Source organism: Gigantopelta aegis, chromosome 13, assembly GCF_016097555.1.
Source record: "Gigantopelta aegis isolate Gae_Host chromosome 13, Gae_host_genome, whole genome shotgun sequence".
Classification (NCBI taxonomy): Eukaryota; Metazoa; Mollusca; class Gastropoda; order Neomphalida; family Peltospiridae; genus Gigantopelta; species Gigantopelta aegis.
The window spans coordinates 39,539,837-39,560,381 of record NC_054711.1 but is presented as its reverse complement, the minus strand read 5'-3'; the positions used below and the strand labels follow the sequence as shown (position 1 = coordinate 39,560,381).

Below are 20,545 nucleotides of genomic sequence, written 5' to 3'. Positions count from 1 at the left end.
ACGACCATTCTCAACTTATTTCGATGCCTGCACTATGCATTTTTACATGAATTACAACTAATTTTACAGGTAAAATAATGAAAATACATTGTACATGTGTAAAGGTCTCAGGATGGCGCATTTTGCCCAAATGTCTCTTTATTGTTTTCGCACGAATTTGAAGATTTTCTCTTGCAGTTGACCCCCCAAGTCTCGTACGCTTATGCTAGATGTAAGCACACAATAATGATTATAAATAGTTGCAATGTGTATCTGCACTTTTCCAGATCACAAAACAGAATGTTAAAATGTTTTATTACATTCATAGCATATCTTGTTTGAGGGGGACTCCAATCATTACATATTTTGGGGGGGGGGGGGGGGGGTTTAACATTATGGGGGAGGGTGTCCAATTTTGACAAAAGCAGTGTTACATAATATTTGAACGGCCCCTAAAAAATATACACCAGTATATATATAGCCTACCTATCCTAAAAAAAAAACTTCACATGCAACAGAACTACACATATTTTTTTATTTGGCTGTACGCTGTTTAAGTGTGAAAATATTCAATTTCCTCTTTCCAGGATGGTAAAAAAAAATCAATTGTAACCAAGAACCAGACACATTTTTGTATTTGGCCTTAAAAGGCATACTGTCGCGGATTTAAGGATCTTATTTCTCTAAAAATTAATATTAAATAAATATTACATTAATTGTTGTAAACCAAATCTAGCTATCGCATCACGTTAACTGAACCATGATGGAGTGAAATCCATGTCAACCCTCTCAGCAATTTTAGTGTTTGAATTGTGGACCATTGCCATAATTCAATTATTTTTACAAAATATCATTAATAAATGGAGTATGGTGGTTATGAAGATGGTTGAATAAAGTATACTACTCAAAAGAATTTAAGGGTCAAAAATTTATAACCAAATAAGTTTCAGAGTGTATTAGATTGATGATGTAAACTACACCAAAAATTTAATTTATTGTTCCATATTTACAAAAAACCACAAATAAACGTCACTGTATACAAGAAAGTCACATGACATGCTGTCAAAGTTGAAGGTTGTCAAACATGGATTTTACACATTAGAACATTTGTTTAATAGTGTGTGAATCCACCCCTGGTGCGAATACACTCGACACATCGTTGCCTCATGCTGTTGATCAGACGCCTGAAGAACTCTTGGGGAATGGCCTGCCACTCTGCCATAAGAAGTTGACCCAGATCATGAAGGTTGGCCGGAGGGGCATGGTTATCCCGAACTCTCCTGCCTAATTCGTCCCAGGCGTGCTCTATTGGGGCCAAGTCAGGCGAATATGCTGGCCAATCCATCCTGGCGATACCTTGTTGTCTGAGAAAGTCCGTTACCACCCTGGCGCGGTGGGGTCTGGCATTGTCATCCTGCAGAACTGCCCCGCTGCCAATCTGCTGAAGGCCTGGGGGAACCAACGGCCGGATAATCTCATTCAGATAGCTGATTCCATTCAGATTGCCATCCACCACATAGAGGGGGGTCCTGTGGTGGACAGAGATGCCGCCCCACACCATGACGCTGCCACCACCGAACTGGTGACGTTGTCTAACGTTAACGTCAGCGAAGCGCTGCCCAGGAGGTCTGTAGACCCGAACCCGACCGTCGTTGAACTGGAGACTAAACCTGGACTCATCAGTGAACATCACTCGACCCCACTGAACACGTTGCCACCGCAGATGAAGTATGCACCAGTGACGTCTGGCCGTTCTGTGACGTGGTAGGAGTGGTGGTCGAACAGCCTGGCGACGGCAGCGTAGATTATTGGCTCTCAGACGATTGCGTATGGTTTGATCAGACACTCGAGTTCCAGTCGCAGTCCGCAGATTGTCACGTAATCGGCGTGCAGTGTTTGTGCGTTGACGTAGAGCCATATTGGTGATGTAGCGGTCCTCTCTATTTGTAGTGCTTCGGGGTCTTCCCGAACGTGGACGATTTCGAACAGAATTCGTTGCTTGGTACCGTTGCCACAGTCGGCCAACGACACTCTGACTGACACCAAGTCTTAGAGCAACATTTCTTTGCGTATTGTCATCCTGAAGCCAAGCAATAGCCCTTCCTCGATCTTCGATAGTCAGTTCACGTCATACCATTGTCAAATTTGGAGTGTGCACCGTACACGAACGCAAGCTCCAATTATACGGAAATTCAGCATTGGGAACATGGAATACACATGCAAAGCGTGCAAATGAAGCGCTTTGTGAAAAAGCAAGTTATGGGCACTTAGCAGACCTTTCGCTTTCACCCTAATTTACGTGCAAATGTAAGCATGTTTTCGCCATTAGAACTAGTCGACAGTGTCAATGACAGTGGATTTTAATTCATTTGTGGGTTGCTTAGACCCACTTTCGTCAAAATGGAACAATACCATGCGTGACATTATGGTCTAGCTAATATAATTGACATTCAGAAAATAATGTCGAAAATATCGTCTGACCCTTAAATTCTTTTGAGTAGTATACATTTAGGGACAAATCAAATTTTTTTTCCAGGTAATACTTCGTTAGACCATTAAATAGGTTAAATTGTCTGTGACAATATATGCCTTTAATTATGCTGTTTAAGTGTGAAAATGTTATACATGTGTATTTCCTCTTTCCAGGATGGTAAAAAAATTCCACATACAACCAAGAATGTTTAGTGTGAAAATATTATATTTTCTCTTTCCATTATGGTAAATTTATTTCATATGCAACCAAGAATCACACATATTTTTTTTATATTTGGCCATATGTTGCTTAAGTGTTCTAAAATTTTTTATATTTCCTCTTTCCAGGAAGAGGTGAGACGTATAGCCCAGTGGTAAAGTGCTCGCTTGATGTGCGGTCGGTTTGGGATCGATCCCCATCAGTGAGCCCATTGGGCTATTTCTCGCTCCAGCCAGTGCCCCACGACTGGTACGTCAAAGCCATGGTATGTGCTATCCTGTCTATGGGATGGTGCATATAAAAGATCCCATGCTGCTAATCGAAAAGCGTAGCTAATCGAAAAGTGGCGACAGCGAGTTTCCTCTCTCAATATCTGTGTGGTCCTTAACCATATATCCGATGCCACATAACTGTAAATAAAATGTGTTGAGTGCATCGTTAAATAAAACCTTTCTTGCTATATAACCATAAATGGATGGTAAATTTGTTTCACATGCAACCAAGAACCACACATATTTTTTATATTTGGCCATATTATGTTGCTTAAGAGTTCTGTTTCCTCTTTCCAGGAAGGTAAGTTCCCAGACAAGAGTGGACTCCTGGAGATCTGGGACCAGGCTCACTACAAGGAATACGAGCATAAACTGGGACGGCAGCTCACAGCTCTGCTGAGATTTAGAATTCGCAAAAGGTAAAAACAACACCTGCAATTAAAGGGACATTCCTGAGTTTGCTGCATTGTAAGATATTTCCGACTAATAAAATATTAAAGGGACATTACTGAGTTTGCTGCATTGTAAGATGTTTCTGACTAATAAAATATTAAAGGGACATTACTGAGTTTGTTGCATTGTAAGATGATTCCGACTAATAAAATATTTCTACGATTAAACTTGCATATTAAAAGGACATTCCTGAGTTTGCTGCATTGTAAGATGTTTCCGACTAATAAAATATTTCTACGATTAAACTTACATATTAAAGGGACATTCCTGAGTTTGCTGCATTGTAAGATGTTTCCAACTAATAAAATGTTTCTACGATTAAACTTACATATAGTCTTATTCAACTTACTGTGCTAGCACAACAAATATGCTATTCAACCTGAGTGATACCTACACACTGCAGAATTCTCTCCCTTGCCGGATATGCGCAATGCAATCCTTGCACGGGCTACCTGTAACTTCATTCTCAATTCTGCAGTCCACCTGTTAACACCTGTTTAAGCTTTGGCAAAAAGTTTTCTTTACTTGTAATTTTGTGTTTGTTTTTCAGTTGAACTTGACATACGGTTGGTGGTTGGGAATTCTGTGTTAAATTTACCATGTCCGACGCGAGTTCGTTGACAGCTAGCGCACGGAAAGTTTGTGTGCGAGATGGTTGTCCATTTCCTTTACGACGTAAAGACACACACGTGTTGTGTCCGGACTGTCGGTCTTGTTCTCAGAGTGAGATCTGCGCCACGTGGTCTCCTGACCAGTGGGTTCGGTTCGGTTCGCAGACTCAGGTTTCAGGTACCAGCAAAATCTTGTCGTCTGCTTCGGCAGTAGTCGGCAAGTCGGACTTAGGTCCCATAAGTCTGTAGACACTTCGAAAAGTGTCCGGAAAGTGGGGAAACACAAGGGTGTTTCTTCGTCGGTCCGTGTTACGAGTACAGTTACCGATACTTCGGGAACGCGCGCGCGCGCCCGCCCACCCACCCATTCCTCCCCCCACCCCCCACCCCCCCCCATCCCCCAACCCCCTACTGCCTACGGGGAAAATCTTAACGGGAGTGCGCATTTTCCGTGCCGACTCCTATGAGACATTGGGGGCGGATTTTCTCGAACATCCGGCGGTCGTTTCCGCTAGTGTCCGAGCCGCTTGTTCCCCATCGCCGCATGTGTCGTTGCCAATTGCGGATCTGGAATCATTCAAACAGCTGGCTAAGTCGATGTTCCAGGTTAATAACCATTTAGGTACGTTCCTATTTGGCTTGGATAAGGCTGTCGAGAGCCTTCCCGCGATGGCGAAAGGCTGTTTGGAGGCTGCATCAAAAGCCTCTAAGCATATCGCTCAGTTATCTGGCCGATTGTTTGCGAACAGTCTTTTGTTACGGCGTGACCATTACCTGGCGGGTTTGAGTGCGTCAAACATTGCGAAGACGTTTTTTCGTACACGTTCGGTATGGGAAAATTTACTTTTCGGTCCCAATTTTAATATTGTCCTAGACAAGGATTTGTCGCGACTAGTCCTGAACACTCAACCCTCAACCTCTGGTAAACATCGGTCCACGTTTTCGGGGTTCAAGCCGCCTCCTGTGAAAAAGGCTGCTTTTTTACAGTCGGCTCAGATCCCTAGGGTTCCTGACACTAGGAGGCAACCAGGTAACAACCCGTCTTCCGCTAAGCGAGGACGCAAATGTCGTACTGCGTTCCGTTCTCAGTCCACCAAAGACGTTGCGCCTACGGGTGGTAAGCGGTTGGGGTGAGGGTACGTGAACGATCGGCAGTTGCTTTCGGAGGTACCGTTAGCAACCATACCCGTGGGGGGCAGGCTCCGCCATTTCCTTCGAAATTGGTGCAAGCTGCCTGGTCTCGACCCCTGGGTTCTGTCGGTCATTCGACAGTTACAAAATACCCTTTTCTTCGAGCCCCCCTCTTACTTCCACTCCGAGAATGCCACCGTTACCGTCCGCGATCAGCGCGTTTTAGTGGAGAGTATGATTGCCGAGTTTCTCGACAAAGGGGCCATCCAGAGAGTCAGTCTGGACACTCCGGGATTTTATTCTCATCTTTTCTTCGCCCAGAAGAAAAATGGAGAATGGAGACCAATCCTAAATTTGAAGCCACTGAACGTCTACGTCGATGTTCCTTCCATGAAAATGGAAACGGTTCATTCGGTCCGGAACCTGCTTCAAATTGGGGAGTGGGCTGTGTCGATCGATCTGAAAGACGCATACACATGTACCTCCATGTCCCGGTGCACAAGGCGTTATGGAAGTTTCTGCGCTTCCTGTTCGACGGGAAAGCGTACGAGTTTCGTGTGCTCCCGTTCGGTTTGGCGACGAGTCCCCATGCTTTTACACGTGTGGTAAAAGCGGTGGTAGGTCATGTTCATTTGTTAGGGGTTCGAATGCATACCTATCTGGACGATTGGTTGATCCCAGCTTCGTTGCAACAGGAGTGTCAGACCAATGTCGGGTTGGTTTTCGACACGATCCTCCAATTGGGTTTATTCCCAATTGGGTGAAATCGGAGTTAATGCCGGCTCAGATTTTCACATATCTCGGAGTGGTCTTCGATCTTGTGGTAGCGTTGGTTCGTCCCACCGATTCGCGTATTCACAAATTTCAAACGTCGACGCGACGTTTGATGGGGGAGCAAAGTACTACGGTATGATCTCTCCACATGGTGTTGGGCCACCTCGAATCTCTGGCCTCATTGATCGTGCGGTTCAGACGATTCAAACGACCACTCCAGTGGCATTTGTCCCCACGGTGGGACGGTCACAATTGGGACATGTTAGTGCCTCTGGGCCCATGGTTCACTCATCCGATACAGGAGTGCCTGTCGGACAAGTGCATGTCCCTATCGGTTCCGTCGCACCCCCCTGCTCCAGATCTGATCCTTTTCACGGATGCGTCGCTGCACGGGTATGGGGCGCATCTGTTGGATCAACACATTTCAGGGGTATGGAATCTCTCCGAGAGGAAGCTTCATATCAACTGTTTGGAGATGGAGGCAGTGCATCGTGCCTGTCTTCATTTCCGGTGTGTTCTTCGACACCGTCGAATTCTGTTGAGATGCGACAATACGTCGGTAGTGGCATATCTCAATCGTTGGGGTGGAACCAAATCGGAGACTTTGGATCGCAAAGCTCTTGCGATTTTGGAATTCTGCGACCAACTAGGGATCACTCTGTGGGCGAAACACATTCCTTCATCGGTGAATGTGTTAGCCGATGCCCTCAGTCGACATACCCCTGTTCAGACGGAGTGGATGTTGAACAAATGGGTGGTCGCAGCGGTTCTTCGGGTGTGGGGCAGTCCACAGGTGGACATGTTTGCCACACGGTTGAACAACCAATTGCCAGTGTTCGTGTCCCCAGTACCGGACACATTGGCATTGGAGTACGACGCGTTAAGTATGGATTGGATGGGACTGGATTTTTATGCCTTCCATCCTCCTGTCTTACTCGGCAAGGTGTTGACCAAAGTGGTCCAGGAACCTTGTCACGTGACATTGATAGCTCCTCTGGTGGTGGCGCAGCCCTGGTTTCCACAGCTCCTGTCACTGTTAGTGACAGTCCCGTTCCGGTTACCAGTGTTGTCCGATCTACTCGTCCAGCGACTGAGTCAGACGGTGTGGCATCCGAAGCCGGAGGTCTTCCGGTTTCACGCGTGGAGGTTATCAGGGCTTCCTTGCGACGCAGAGGTTTTTCGACAAGAATTGCGCATCTCGTCTCTTCAGCAAAGCGCGAATCTACCGAGTCGGTTTATCAGTGTCACTGGCGTTTGTGGGTTCGTTGGGCGAACTCTCGGGATTTCGATCCCTTATCCGCCTACTGACAACGATTTAGCGGAGTACTTTCTGGCGTTGGTCCAAGAAAGGAAACTTAAAGTCACGACAGTGAAAAGTCACAGAGCTGCGATTTTTACTACTCTTAAACAGTGTGGATGTCGTGGCTTTTCTACGAACTTGGTGTTGCATGATTTACTTAAATCATTACAATCCACGGTTGAACGACCTTCCATTATTCCGAAATGGAATATCTTTCTGGTGTTACATGCTCTTAAGGGTGTGCCTTATGAGCCGTTGAGGTTTGCTAGTCTTCATGCCTTGACGTGGAAGACTCTATATCTGGTTTCACTGGCGGCTTGTCGTTGGATCAGTGAGATACATGCTTTTTTGCATGACTTGGTTGATTACAATTCGGACGGGTCTGTCACTTTACGTACTGACCCTATCTTGTTGCTAAAAACCAGTCTCCGGGGGAAGAGTTTCCACCTACTATCATTCACAGTTTATCTCGTACACTGTCATCTGACAACTTGGATAGACTTCTTTGCCCGGTGAGAGCATTGAAGTATTATTTGGAGCGTACGAAAAACCGGCGGCAGGGTAAAAAGAGATTGTTTATTTCTTATACCATTAGGCTGGGTGATGTCACAAAAAATGCTTTGTCTCGATGAATAGCAGCTACCATCAAGCTAGCATATGAGATGGCGGGTGATCATGTGTTACAGAATTTCTCTGTTAAACCACATGAGATCCGAGCCATTTCTGCTTCCCTGAATTTTCATGACTCTTTAGATATTATAAAGGTCATGAATGCAGGGATTTGGAAAGGACGGCACACTTTTGACCGTTTCTATTCCGGGATATGGCGGTTGTCCTGACGGTACGCGTAGGATCCAGACAGTCATTGCGGCTCAACACGTCGTGTCTGTGCGCAGGGCAACGGAAAGGGGTCGACCTCTTTTCCGTCCGACTGCCATCGATTCACACTTCGGACATGTTTAACACTCCACCCTTTTCTGAGGGATGGGGTTTTTTGTAGTGTTGTCTACCGTTTCCTCTCCCTGGGGAGATGTTTTTCCTCCCTTTCTTGGGGATAAGTTTTTCTTTTGGGAAGCCCCTTTTTATTCCCAAAAGTTTTTTGACTCCTTGTTACCATATGTCGTGGTTCATCCTATCTCCATGTCATTACTTCAAAGGAGCTTTTTGGGCACGGGTAAGTCCTCTATTTTCTTACCTCCTCCCATTAATGTTGAATTCACGTGCTCTAAAGGTGTCATTGCACATCCGTTATAGCATATTTGTTGTGCTAGCACAGTAAGTTGAATAAGACTATTAGAAAATTTGTTTCTAATTTTCATTATTATTCATACTTACCTAGTGCTAGCACAACAAACTATACCTCCTGCCCACCCCTATGAGGCTTTCCCTCGGTGGGTTTGGGTGGACTTTGAACTGAGAATGAAGTTACAGGTAGCCCGTGCAAGGATAGCATTGCGCATATCCGGCAAGGGAGAGAATTCTACAGTGTGTAGGTATAACTCAGGTTGAATAGCATATTTGTTGTGCTAGCACTAGGTAAGTATGAATAATAATGAAAATTAGAAACAAATTTTCTAATTAAATATATTTTCTTGTTTAGAATATCACGGGGATTCTATAATTCCCGTAACCGAATAAAACACGATTATCAAAATGTCTCTCCTACTTGTATATCTATTAGATCTCTCTGTAACAGGCTGTTAAACCTAGTATGGCTCGTCTCTAGGTATGATCAGAGATACGATCTTATATAAAGTATATATAATATAGCACGTTAGTTCTCTAGAAAACACAACAAAAACACAATACACTTTGGAATCTGTATTATCCTACGCTGACAAATGTACAGCCGTAGTAGTAAATTAATAACAACAATAATAACAACCCAGAACTGATCACTTAATTAGTTAATCTTTAGGTGTCTAGTTACACAATATGCGAATCACTTCACCGTTACACCACACCCACACGTGTGATAATTGAGAAACGCTTACAGGAGAAGTTAATTAATAAAGGAATTACAACACCATTCCTAACTGGTTAATTTATAATTAACCCTTACTACTCGTTCAGTAACGTGTGATAATTTAGAACGCTTCTTGGGGAACTTAATTAATAAAGGAATTACAGCTCTATTCCTAACGGGTTAATTTTTAATTAACCCTAACTACTCTTTCAGTAATCTTGTAACACAGAATTAATACTTATCACAATAAAGACAATAACCTACAGTTTACCCAGGTCGGCTGGGATGACTGGCTAAGCTTTATATTACCAAATACTCATATAATGTTAGAACAATAAGTCTACGATTTACTTCGTCAGATGACCGAAGACACTGTCTAAAGAATATCGGTATAATACAGTATTAAAATATTTAAAGTCACATCAATCACATCAAGGTTATACACAGAGCAGAAATGATATTTACCAAAGTCCAACCGGACTAACGTTCCTTCGGAGCCTTCCTATTCGTTCTCCTCGATATCTCTAAATCCTAGCTATTTATTCCAAAATCAGAATTGGCCTGGGGGAACAAGGCGGCACCTCACGTATCATCTCATATTTCATCACTCCTAGCGTAGGTATTATTTCTCTCTGATCGTCAGACTACTGACGCCATCGTCGCCAAAATCACGGTCGTCGAAACCGCACTCGCAGAGGTATTACGTAACTACTCGCCACATGGCCTCCACACCTCGCTAAGTGCATATTGGAACGCCAGATCGAGGATGGTCGCGCAGAAGTCTTACGTAACAAGTTGTCCACCTGGGCTACGGGCAATAAACTGCACACGGCTCTCTAACACAAGTAAAATCGCCACAGGCGAAAAACAAATTAAGAGCATGTACCGTGACAATCAGTGTCTGTATATTCAATGTGTTTCAGGTTGTCTTGATATTTGTAAGACGCCCAAACTGGATTTTGTCTTCAAATAATTACGCATGGTCACGGGGATCCTATAATACCCGTAACTAAATGGAACACGATTGTCCAAATATCTCTCCTAACTGTATATCTATTAGATCTCTCTGTAACAGGCAGTTACACCCGCTGGCTCGTCTAGGTATGATCAGAGATAAGATCTTATATAAAGTATATGTAATATAGCACGTTTAGTTCACTAGAAAACACAACAAAAACACAATACACTTTGGAATCTGTATTAACCTACGCAGACCAATGTACTGCCGCAGTAGTTAATTAACAACAACAAATAATAACAACCCAGAACTGATCACTTAATTAGTTAATCTCTAGGTGTCTAGTTTACACAATATTATATCACTTCACCGTGACACAACACCCACACGTGTGATAATTGAGAAACACTTCCAGGAGAACTTAATTTATAAAGGAATTACAACTCTATTCCTAACTGGTTAATTTTTAATTAACCCTTACTACTCGTTCAATAACCTTGTAACACAGAATTAATACTGGTACCTATCACAATAAAGACAATAACCTACAGTTTACCTAGGTCCTCTAGGATGACTGGTTAAGCTTTTTATAATTATTTAGGACAGTGAGCCTACAGATGACCGGCAGCACCGTCTAAATAATATTGGTATAATACAGTATTAAAATATTTAAAGTCACATCAATCACATCAAGGTTATACAACAGAGCAGAAATGATATTTACCAAGTCCAAACGGACTAACGTTCCCTGGAAGCCTTCCAATATGTTTCTCCCTGATATCTCTAAAAACCTAGCTATTTATTCAAAACTCTCAGAGACAGCGAATATCGCCTGGGGGTACAAGGCGGTACCTCACGTATCATGTGGATTTTCCACAGCCACCATGCCGGCATATTTTTCTCTGATCGTCAGACTGGCTGTCGTCATTCCACGAGCAATCCCCTGGTCATAAACAGCACTAGCGGAGTTATTACGTAACTACTGGCCACCTGGCCTCCACAGCTGGACTAAGTGCATATTGGAATAAACGGTCGCGCGAAGGTATTACGTAACAAGTTGCCCATCTGGGCTAAGTGCATTTGGAACTGCACATGGTCCTCTAAAACTATCAATATCGCCACAGGCGAAAAGGAATTAAGAGCATGTACCGTCACATGCATGTATGACAAAAATATATATTTTAGGAAATAAAATAAAAATTAAACCAGTACAAATATTAGAACAATCAGAGACATGTTTAATATACAGCCACTGATATTTAATTTCAGTCGTTAAAAAGTCTGTTAGTCGATAACATCTTAAACATTGCACCAACCTCAAGAATGTCCCTTTAAGAAAAAATGGGGGGGGGGGGGGGGGGGGAATTTAATATACATAAGTAGATATTAAAGCCGCACACCCTAGTTCCATCCAGCGAAAATAAATTATAATTTGGTTAATCTACAAACCTGTAACACACTTAGATCACGTTTTTTTTTATCAAATGGAGTGAAAAAGCAGGTTTTATATCGATAAATACCATGGGAATCCCCATGTCCCAATTGCTTGAAATAATTTTGAAAGTTTGTATTCTGATGTCACCGGTAGATGTTGCTTGAAGCACAACAATGCCTACGTCACGACAAATTTCACAGACTTGGGGTGCGTTCGTTTCACCTCTCCTGGACATGTTCCAACTGTTCTGTCCTGGTTGTATCCCCTCTCCAGATATCGTAAGACTTAGCAAAATTATTGGTTTTAAGGGTTTGTAACGTTTTGTATTGAGACACTTACTTGTCTGAACTTTATTGTTATTGAAAATGTTCACGAACTGTGAAGAAAAATCTCACAAATGAACAACAACAAATCGGATATTGATTGCGTGAACCGTGCACGAGAAAACAAACCGAACCAAAATGATAACGGTCACGTGATATACCAACATCTGTGACATTGAAATAGAAATATCCCCTCTAAAAATAGATTGGACCTCGCTTGCTTAACGGTTTTTTCTCGACAGAACGTCTTGTGAAAAAATGCAAAAAATGCATTTCGTGGTTTTACAAACATCAGGATTACCAAAAAGCACTTCAGGTGAATGGAAATGTGTATTCTAAATAATAAAATGTAAGTAAAGTGCAATTTTATTTGTGAAAAATGGGGTTTAATAGCGAAAAACAACGCCTTAATGGTTAACAAATAACTGTAACTAGGGTGTGTCCCTTTAAGTCCACAGTAAATAAAAGTGCTGTGGAAATTTTTAAACTTGACATCTGCAATTAAGAAAATGGCCAAAGCAACAAACATATGGGGAAAAATTGAATATACATGTGTGTAGTCTAAAGCATTAAAGTGCCGCAGAGATTTAAAAACCAAAACCTGCAATTAAGAAAATGTCCGTAACAAAAATGTGTTTGAAGAAATTGAATATACGAGAAATATCCCAATAGGGCCACCGACGGGGATCGATCCTAGAAAAGACCATGTATCAAGTGAAGGTTTTACCACTGGACTACGTCTCGACTCTAATGAATTGAAATGTCCTTTGCAAAATGGGACATTGCTTTCATTTTCTTAACAGATTTCCTCTTCCACCGCACATTTGTCCTCCCTTAGGTCTCATTACACAGATCACTTCCGGGTGAGAGTTCATTGATCATGATCCACTATAGTTCCTAATTGTGACGCATGTTATGGTTCACATATTCACTTCTAGGAAATGATGAAGAATTAAAACAATATGTATGTTTAATGGTAAGCCTTCTGGCTGTATTTTGCCTATGTTATTTTGTAATATTGTGCATCAACTTTTTGGGACATGAGTTTTAGTGCAAGAGACAGCCGGAGTGAATCGGTTAATGAACCACCTGTTCGGACCTGTACTACAGCCAGACGCGGTCATATAGCAAAAAACTGAAGAGGGAAATGTTCTCAATTTTGGAGTGAAAATAAATGCTCATATAATGTATGTTCGTAATGGTGTATTATGTTAGTGCCAACGAGAACTCGTTCTATTGGCAATCTTCATTTGAAGTTGGGCAATGTAACGTGGTTTTCAAATGCTTTCATTTTCTTCTTTAACAGATTTCCTCCTCCGCCACACATTTGTCCAAACGGAGAGCGCCCCACAGCGAGGCTGGGCGAGGCGGCATCCCGTCTGCTCAAGTCGTGGTTCATTGAACACCAGCAGCATCCATATCCCTCGAAGCGGGAGAAGGAAAGTCTTGCAACGGTTTCGGGTCTGTCATTGAGTCAGGTGAAAACGTGGTTCGCCAACACTAGAAGACGAACACGGCTGAAGAATACCGTAACACCTAGCCAAACTGGGAATCCGTGAGTAGTGATGGGCATTTTTTAAGAATACCCTGTACCTTAACACCTAGTCGAACTGGGAATCCGTGAGTAGTGATGGGCATTTTTGAAGAATACAGTAACACCTAGTCGAACTGGGAATCTGTGAGTAGTGATGGGCATTTTTGAAGAATACTGTAACATCTAGTCGAACTGGGAATCCATGAGTAGTGATGGGCATTTTTGAAGAATACCGTAACACCTAGTCGAACTGGGAATCCGTGAGTAGTGATGGGCATTTTTGAAGAATACAGTAACACCTAGTCGAACTGGGAATCCGTGAGTAGTGATGGACATTTTTTAAGAATATCTTAACACCTAGTCGAACTAGGAATCCGTGAATAGTGCTGGGCATTTTTGAAGAAAACCTGTACCTTAACACCTAGTCGAACTGGGAATCTCTGAGTAGTGATGGGCATTTTTGAAGAATACCTTAACACCTAGTCGAACTGGGAATCCGTGAGTAGTGATGGGCATTTTTGAAGAATACCTTACCACCTAGTCGAACTGGGAATCCGTGAGTAGTGATGGGCATTTTTTAAGAATACCGTAACACCTAGTCGAACTGGGAATCCGTGAGTAGTGATGGGCATTTTTGAAGAATACCGTAACACCTAGTCGAACTGGGAATCTGTGAGTAGTGATGGGCATTTTTGAAGAATACCGTAACACCTAGTCGAACTGGGAATCCGTGAGCAGTGATGGGCATTTTTGAAGAATACCCTGTACATTAACACCTAGTCGAACTGGGAATCTGTGAGTAGTGATGGGCATTTTTGAAGAATACCGTAACACCTAGTCGAACTGGGAATCTGTGAGTAGTGATGGGCATTTTTTAAGAATACAGTAACACCTAGTCAAACTGGGAATCCGTGAGTAGTGATGGGCATTTTTGAAGAATACCGTAACACCTAGTCAAACTGGGAATCCGTGAGTAGTGATGGGCATTTTTGAAGAATACCGTAACACCTAGTCGAACTGGGAATCTGTGAGTAGTGATGGGCATTTTTGAAGAATACCCTGTACCTTAACACCTAGTCGAACTGGGAATCTCTGAGTAGTCATGGGCATTTTAGTGAAGATTTTTTAAGACCAGTAACACCTAGTCGAACTGGGAATCCGTGAGTAGTGATGGGCATTTTTGAAGAATACCGTAACACCTAGTCGAACTGGGAATCTGTGAGTAGTGATGGGCATTTTTGAAGAATACCTTGTACCACCTAGTCGAACTGGGAATCCGTGAGTAGTGATGGGCATTTTTGAAGAATACCGTAACACCTAGTCGAACTGGGAAGTGGTGATGGGCATTTTTGAAGATCACGTCGAACTGAGTAGTGATGGGCATTTTTGAAGAATACCGTAACACCTAGTCGAACTGGGAATCCGTGAGTAGTGATGGGCATTTTTGAAGAATACCGTAACACCTAGTCGAACTGGGAATCTAGTAGTGATGGGCATTTTGATAAGTTATGTATCTCACTATCCATGGGTATCATGTATATATCATTGTAAGAAAGTGATATTGAATTCCTAATTTTGTTTCGTTATTAAAGTTTGGAGACATATTATAAAGATTTTTTTTTTTTTTATCAAATCCCTGAGTAGGGATGGGTATTTTGAGCAGTATCCTGTACATCATGAAAACAAAGTGATATTGAATTCCCTATTATAATTTTTTTTAATTCTGTAGTAAAGATTGCAGGTAAAATCACGGAACCACACAAAATTTTATTTCCCATGATTATTATATCGAGTAATACTATTCAACGGAACCTAAACAGTTTCCGATAAGTTCCCATGATCAAAAGGCACGTTTTCCATGAAATTTGAAATCCTATGGCCTGGATTGGAGACATATTAGAAATATTTTTTATTAAATTAGGGCTCTAAAAGTTGTAAAAACAAATGTATTATTATAATGCATTGCTCACGTAAGTCTACATTTTGGGACATATGATGATGGGTTATGCAAAAAGATAAAGCATTAGGAAAACAAATTCATGTTAGACCAAAAATATATATATATATATATATATATATATATATTTATTTATTTTGTCTCTAGTCAGATCATAATTCAAAAATTATACAGTGATGCATTTCTTTTATTGTTTGTTGGGTTTTTTTGTTGTTTTTTGTCTTTGGTATCCTAAATGCATTCCATCACATTTTCCATACAGCCAAGGCAATTTTAATGGCTTTGACGTCCCCAAATGACCTCATTTTGGACCCACAATATTATTTAAAATGTTGACGAGCAGGGTCATAATCAACTTGCGCTGACCGGATACCAGCAATATAGTTTGTTTGGCCTTAAATTCTTCTCTCTAGATTACACACTGGTAGAAACATTAGGACAACAAATTCATGTTAAATTCTAAATTATTTTCTATATATAGCAAAGGTTTTGAGACTGGTGAAAACATTAGGAAACAAATTCATGTTAAATTCTGATTATTTTTTTTCTATAGCAAAGGATTTTTTAGATACTGGGAAAATAAATGCATGTTAAATTCTAAATTATTTTCTATAGCAAAAGATTGGAGACTGATGGAGAAATGCAGGAAAGTGGAAAACAACCACTGCTACACCCTGTACTATTACAACCGGAGTACACTGACGTCTCTGATGATGACGGGGCTCAAGCTGTCGGTCCACCCAATATGCTGGTACCAAAGTTGGAACCCGTACCACTAGACATGCGCCGTCCTCAGTTGTCCCCGGAGTTTGGCAGAATGATGAGTCTGGAAGTGAGTAACAACACGATGAAAGGCTGGCACAAACCACAGCAGCATTTACAGAGGTCAGTTTCTGTAGATTTTCATTTCAACTTATTTTCATTGCTTGATGTGTGGTCTGTCCCCGTTAGTGGTCCCATTAGGCTATTTCTCATTCCAGCCAGTGCACTAAAGGTGTGGTATGTGCTATTCTGTCTGTGAGATGATGCATATAAAAGATCCCTTGCAACTAATGGGAAAATGTAGCAGGTTTCCTCTGTGATTATAGTAAATACATGTATGTCAAAATTACCAATTTTTTTAGATCCAATAGCTGATGATTAATTAATGTGCTCTAGTGGTGTCATTAAACAAAACAAATGTTATTCAGGGGACTGGATTTAGCTCAAGTCGGTTGAGTTGCTCGCTTGCGTTGCTTGCATCGCAGGATCGAAGGATCGAACCACCTCAACTGATTGGGGTTTTTTTTGGTTTCAACCAAAAAAAAAAGTAAAGTTTGTTTTATTTAACGACGCCACTAGAGCACATTGATTTTTAATCTTATCATCGGCTATTTGACGTCAAACATATGGTCATTCTGACACTGTTTTTAGAGGAAACCCGCTGTCGCCACATAGGCTACTCTTCTTTACGACAGGCAGCAAGGGATCTTTTATTTGCGCTTCCCACAGGCAGGATAGCACAAACCATGGCCTTTGTTGAACCAGTTATGGATCACTGGTCGGTGCAAGTGGTTTACACCTACCCATTGAGCCTTGCGGAGCACTCACTCAGGGTTTGGAGTCGGTATCTGGATTAAAAATCCCATGCCTCGACTGGGATCCGAACCCAGTACCTACCAGCCTGTAGACCGATGGCCTGCCACGACGCCACCAAGGCCGGTCTTGGTTTCAACCAGTGCACCACAACTGGACAAAGACTGTGGTATGTGTTTTCCTGTCTGTGGGAAAGTGCATATAAAAGATCCGTTGCTGCATTTGGAAAATGTAGCAGGCTTCCTCTGTTGACAATGAGTCAGAATTACCAAATGTTTCACATCCAATAGCGGATGGTTAATTAATTAATGTGCTCTAGTGGTGTCGTTAAACAAAACAAAACAAAACATTTTCTTTTTTTATACATTCATTTCAACTTATTTTCGTGCTTATATCCCATTAAGGTTCAAGCACGCTGTCCTTGGCACACACCTCAGCTATCTGGACTGTCTGTCCAGGACAGTGGTTGTTAGTGAGAGAGAAGAGTGTGTAGTGGTCTAATTACATATACACCTAGCCATCGAGTCATTGAAACTCGCTCTTGGTGAAAGCCATTACCGGGCTGCAAACCCAGTACCTACCAAGCTTATGTCCGATGGCTTAACCGCAACACCAAGGAGGCCGAGTTTTTATGTATACACATTGTCTAGAGCTTTAACGGGATTTTTAACTTTGGCACTCGACCACTACACCCTCTTCTCTCTCACTAACCACTAACCAAATAACCACCAACTGGCTCCCACCCAGAGTGAGTTTTAACGACCACTACACCCTCTTCTCTCTCACTAACCACTAACCAAATAACCACCAACTTGCTGTCCTGGACACGCAGCCTAGATATCCGTGTGCCCAGGACAGCGTGCTTGAAACTTAATTGGATTATAAGCACAAAAATAAGTTAAGAACAAAAGAAAGGAAACAAATGGCAAATTTTATATTAATTTGGCAAAATAATTTCATTTAATAATTGATGTTTTGTTAGAAAATAAAAGGGTTGCTGCAATTTTTGAAGTTTGTCAGATAATTTGGCAAACTGTTCTGCTCCTACCAATCAAGCCCTTCTTTAGATTGCATCAAAACTGAGTTGATAAGGATATGCCCAAAATATGTAGAGCTGATAGCTAGGGGTGCAGAAAGTACTTGTCTGCTCGCCAAATGCGAGTAAAAAGTCTGACGGACAAGTTAAGAAATGCAACTACCAGGCCGATGGGCGATCTAGCTTTTTGTGACTGAGTGCATTATAATTTTTTTTTATTATTATTATTGTTATTTTTGGCATTGAATCCGTGACTCCGCATCAGCCATGCAAAAATTCCAAGCCATTCAAATAAATGGTTCGGAATGATGTCAAAACACACAACAATACATGCACCGCACTGCCAATAGCCTACTTCGGACTTCCAAACTGCACAAGCGCGACATTCTGAAAACAGGTTATAGCGAAAACAGAACTACGCCAAAACGGCCCCAACAGGCTGGTCGGTACTGGGTTCGGATCCCAGTCGAGGCATGGGATTTTTAATCCAGATACCGACTCCAAACCCTGAGTGAGTGCTCCGCAAGGCTCAATGGGTAAGTGTAAACCACTTACACCGACCAGTGATCCATAACTGGTTCAACAAAGGCCATGGTTTATGCTATCCTGCTTGTGGGAAGTGCAAATAAAAGATCCCTTGCTGCATGTCATAAAAGAGTAGCCTATGAGGTGACAGTGGGGTTACTCTAAAAAAAACAGTGTCAGAATGACCATATGTTTGACGTCCAATAGCCGATGATAGATAAAAAATCAATGTGCTCTCGTGGCATCATTAAATAAAACAAACTTTACTTATACAATCTATGGGTATATGGCTAAAACCGAACCAAACATTTTAATAATAGTATGGCTAAAAAAGTATCATATCAAGTTGTGAACAATGATATCTTCGATAAAACAACAGATATATTAATCATTTATTTCTTTGTTTGATTTTTACAACTATATAGGGGAGATAGAAGTATTAGCAGCTAGCTAGATGTTGGTGAAACGCTGTACCACTGGGCTACGTCCTGCCAATCCATGTCTGTCTCTGTCTGTCTGTCCGTCCAGGGTTCGAGATTAAAATTTTTGGCCAGTATCCCAGTTGGATACTAACATTTCAAAATCTGGTATCCCATCTTAGAATTTAGTATTATATGGCATCCCGGTGGGATACTGGGTTCTTGAAGTCTGGTATGCAAAATTAAATTCTGGTATCCCCGGGATACCGTTAATCTCGAACACTGCTTGTCCATGTCATATAATTCTTAACGATTCATTGGTGGGCCCATTGGGCTATTTCTCATTGCAGCCAGTGCACCACGACTGGCATATCAAAGGCCGTGGTATGCACTACCCTGTCTGGGATGGTGCATGTAAAAGATCCATTGCTGCTAATCTAAAAGAGTAGCCCATGAAGTGGCGACAGCAGGTTTCCTCTCTTATATCTGTGTGGTCCTTAACCATATATCTGATGCCATATAACCGTAAATAAAATGTGTTGAGTGCATCGTTAAATAAAACATTTCCTTCCTTTTCCACAAGCATCATAGTCTGTGGGATGGTGCATGTAAAAGGTCCCTTGCTACTAATGCAAAAATGTAGCAGATTTCCATATGTCAGAATTACCAAATGATTGTCATCCAATAGCTGATGATTAATAATTCAGTGTGCTCCAGTGGTATCATTAAACAAAACAAACTGTAACTTCTTATCCTCGTGGTTTTTATAACATTATTCTCTGGTTGGAATTTTCCCCCTTGCCCATCCAGTGTCATTCCCCACCTCTAACCGGTATATCAAAGGCAGTGGTATGTGCTGTCCTGCCTGTGGAGAAAGTGCATAGAAAACACTGTCTGCACTTCCCCCACAGGCAGAACAGCACATACCATTGCTTCAAATTTACCATGATTCCATGTTTTCATGAATCACAGACTTCAGATTAGAGCTGGGCAGTATATACCGTTTGGTATCGGTATCATGCATGTCAATACCGATTTACCGTACCGAGCAAATTTCAAAATACCGAAATTTCAGTATTGAAAAATGTTATCCGGCATTTAGTAATTAATATCTGACGAACCCAAAATAGCTGAAAAGAAGAGAGAGATGAGGGCCTAAAATTGTGTATGGAATTTATTTTTATTGAGATGAAATTAGCGGGTGAGACTTTAACTCCAGTGTGCATTTAAAGCAGAGTATACTGAAAATACCGCTCAATATCAGTATTGTATCAGTACAGAATGCCATACCAATACTGAGGTAAATTAATCACCCAAAAATACAGATAAACATACCGAATGTGAAATTTCAATACCCCCCAGCTCTAGTTTGAATCACAAGCAAACAATTATGAGATGAATCTCAAAAGATCTATGCATCATATATCATTTTACAATTTTGGCACTATGCATTCTGGGGCAAAATCCCCAAATTTAATACTTGGCTACTAATGAAAAAATGTAGTGGGTTATTTTTCAAAGTAACCCACTACATTTTTTCATTAGTAGCCAGGTATTAAATTTGGGGATTTTGCCCCAGGATGCATAGTGGGTTACTTTGAAAAA

General features: G+C 41.7%; 1 protein-coding gene across 3 annotated transcripts in view; it reads left to right on the top strand.

Moving 5' to 3' along the window:
- LOC121387672 overlaps window positions 1-20,545 on the top strand; it is a 54,989-nt gene that overhangs the window by 12,133 nt on the left and 22,311 nt on the right. For all 3 annotated transcript variants that reach the window (XR_005959846.1, XM_041518861.1, XM_041518860.1), the window contains exons 2-4: window positions 3,241-3,362; window positions 13,201-13,449; window positions 16,001-16,270. Coding sequence is in view for 2 of the 3 variants with exons in the window: in XM_041518861.1 (XP_041374795.1) it covers window positions 3,241-3,362; window positions 13,201-13,449; window positions 16,001-16,270 (641 nt within the window). In the remaining variant the exon portion in view is untranslated. The remainder of the gene's footprint in view (window positions 1-3,240; window positions 3,363-13,200; window positions 13,450-16,000; window positions 16,271-20,545) is intronic.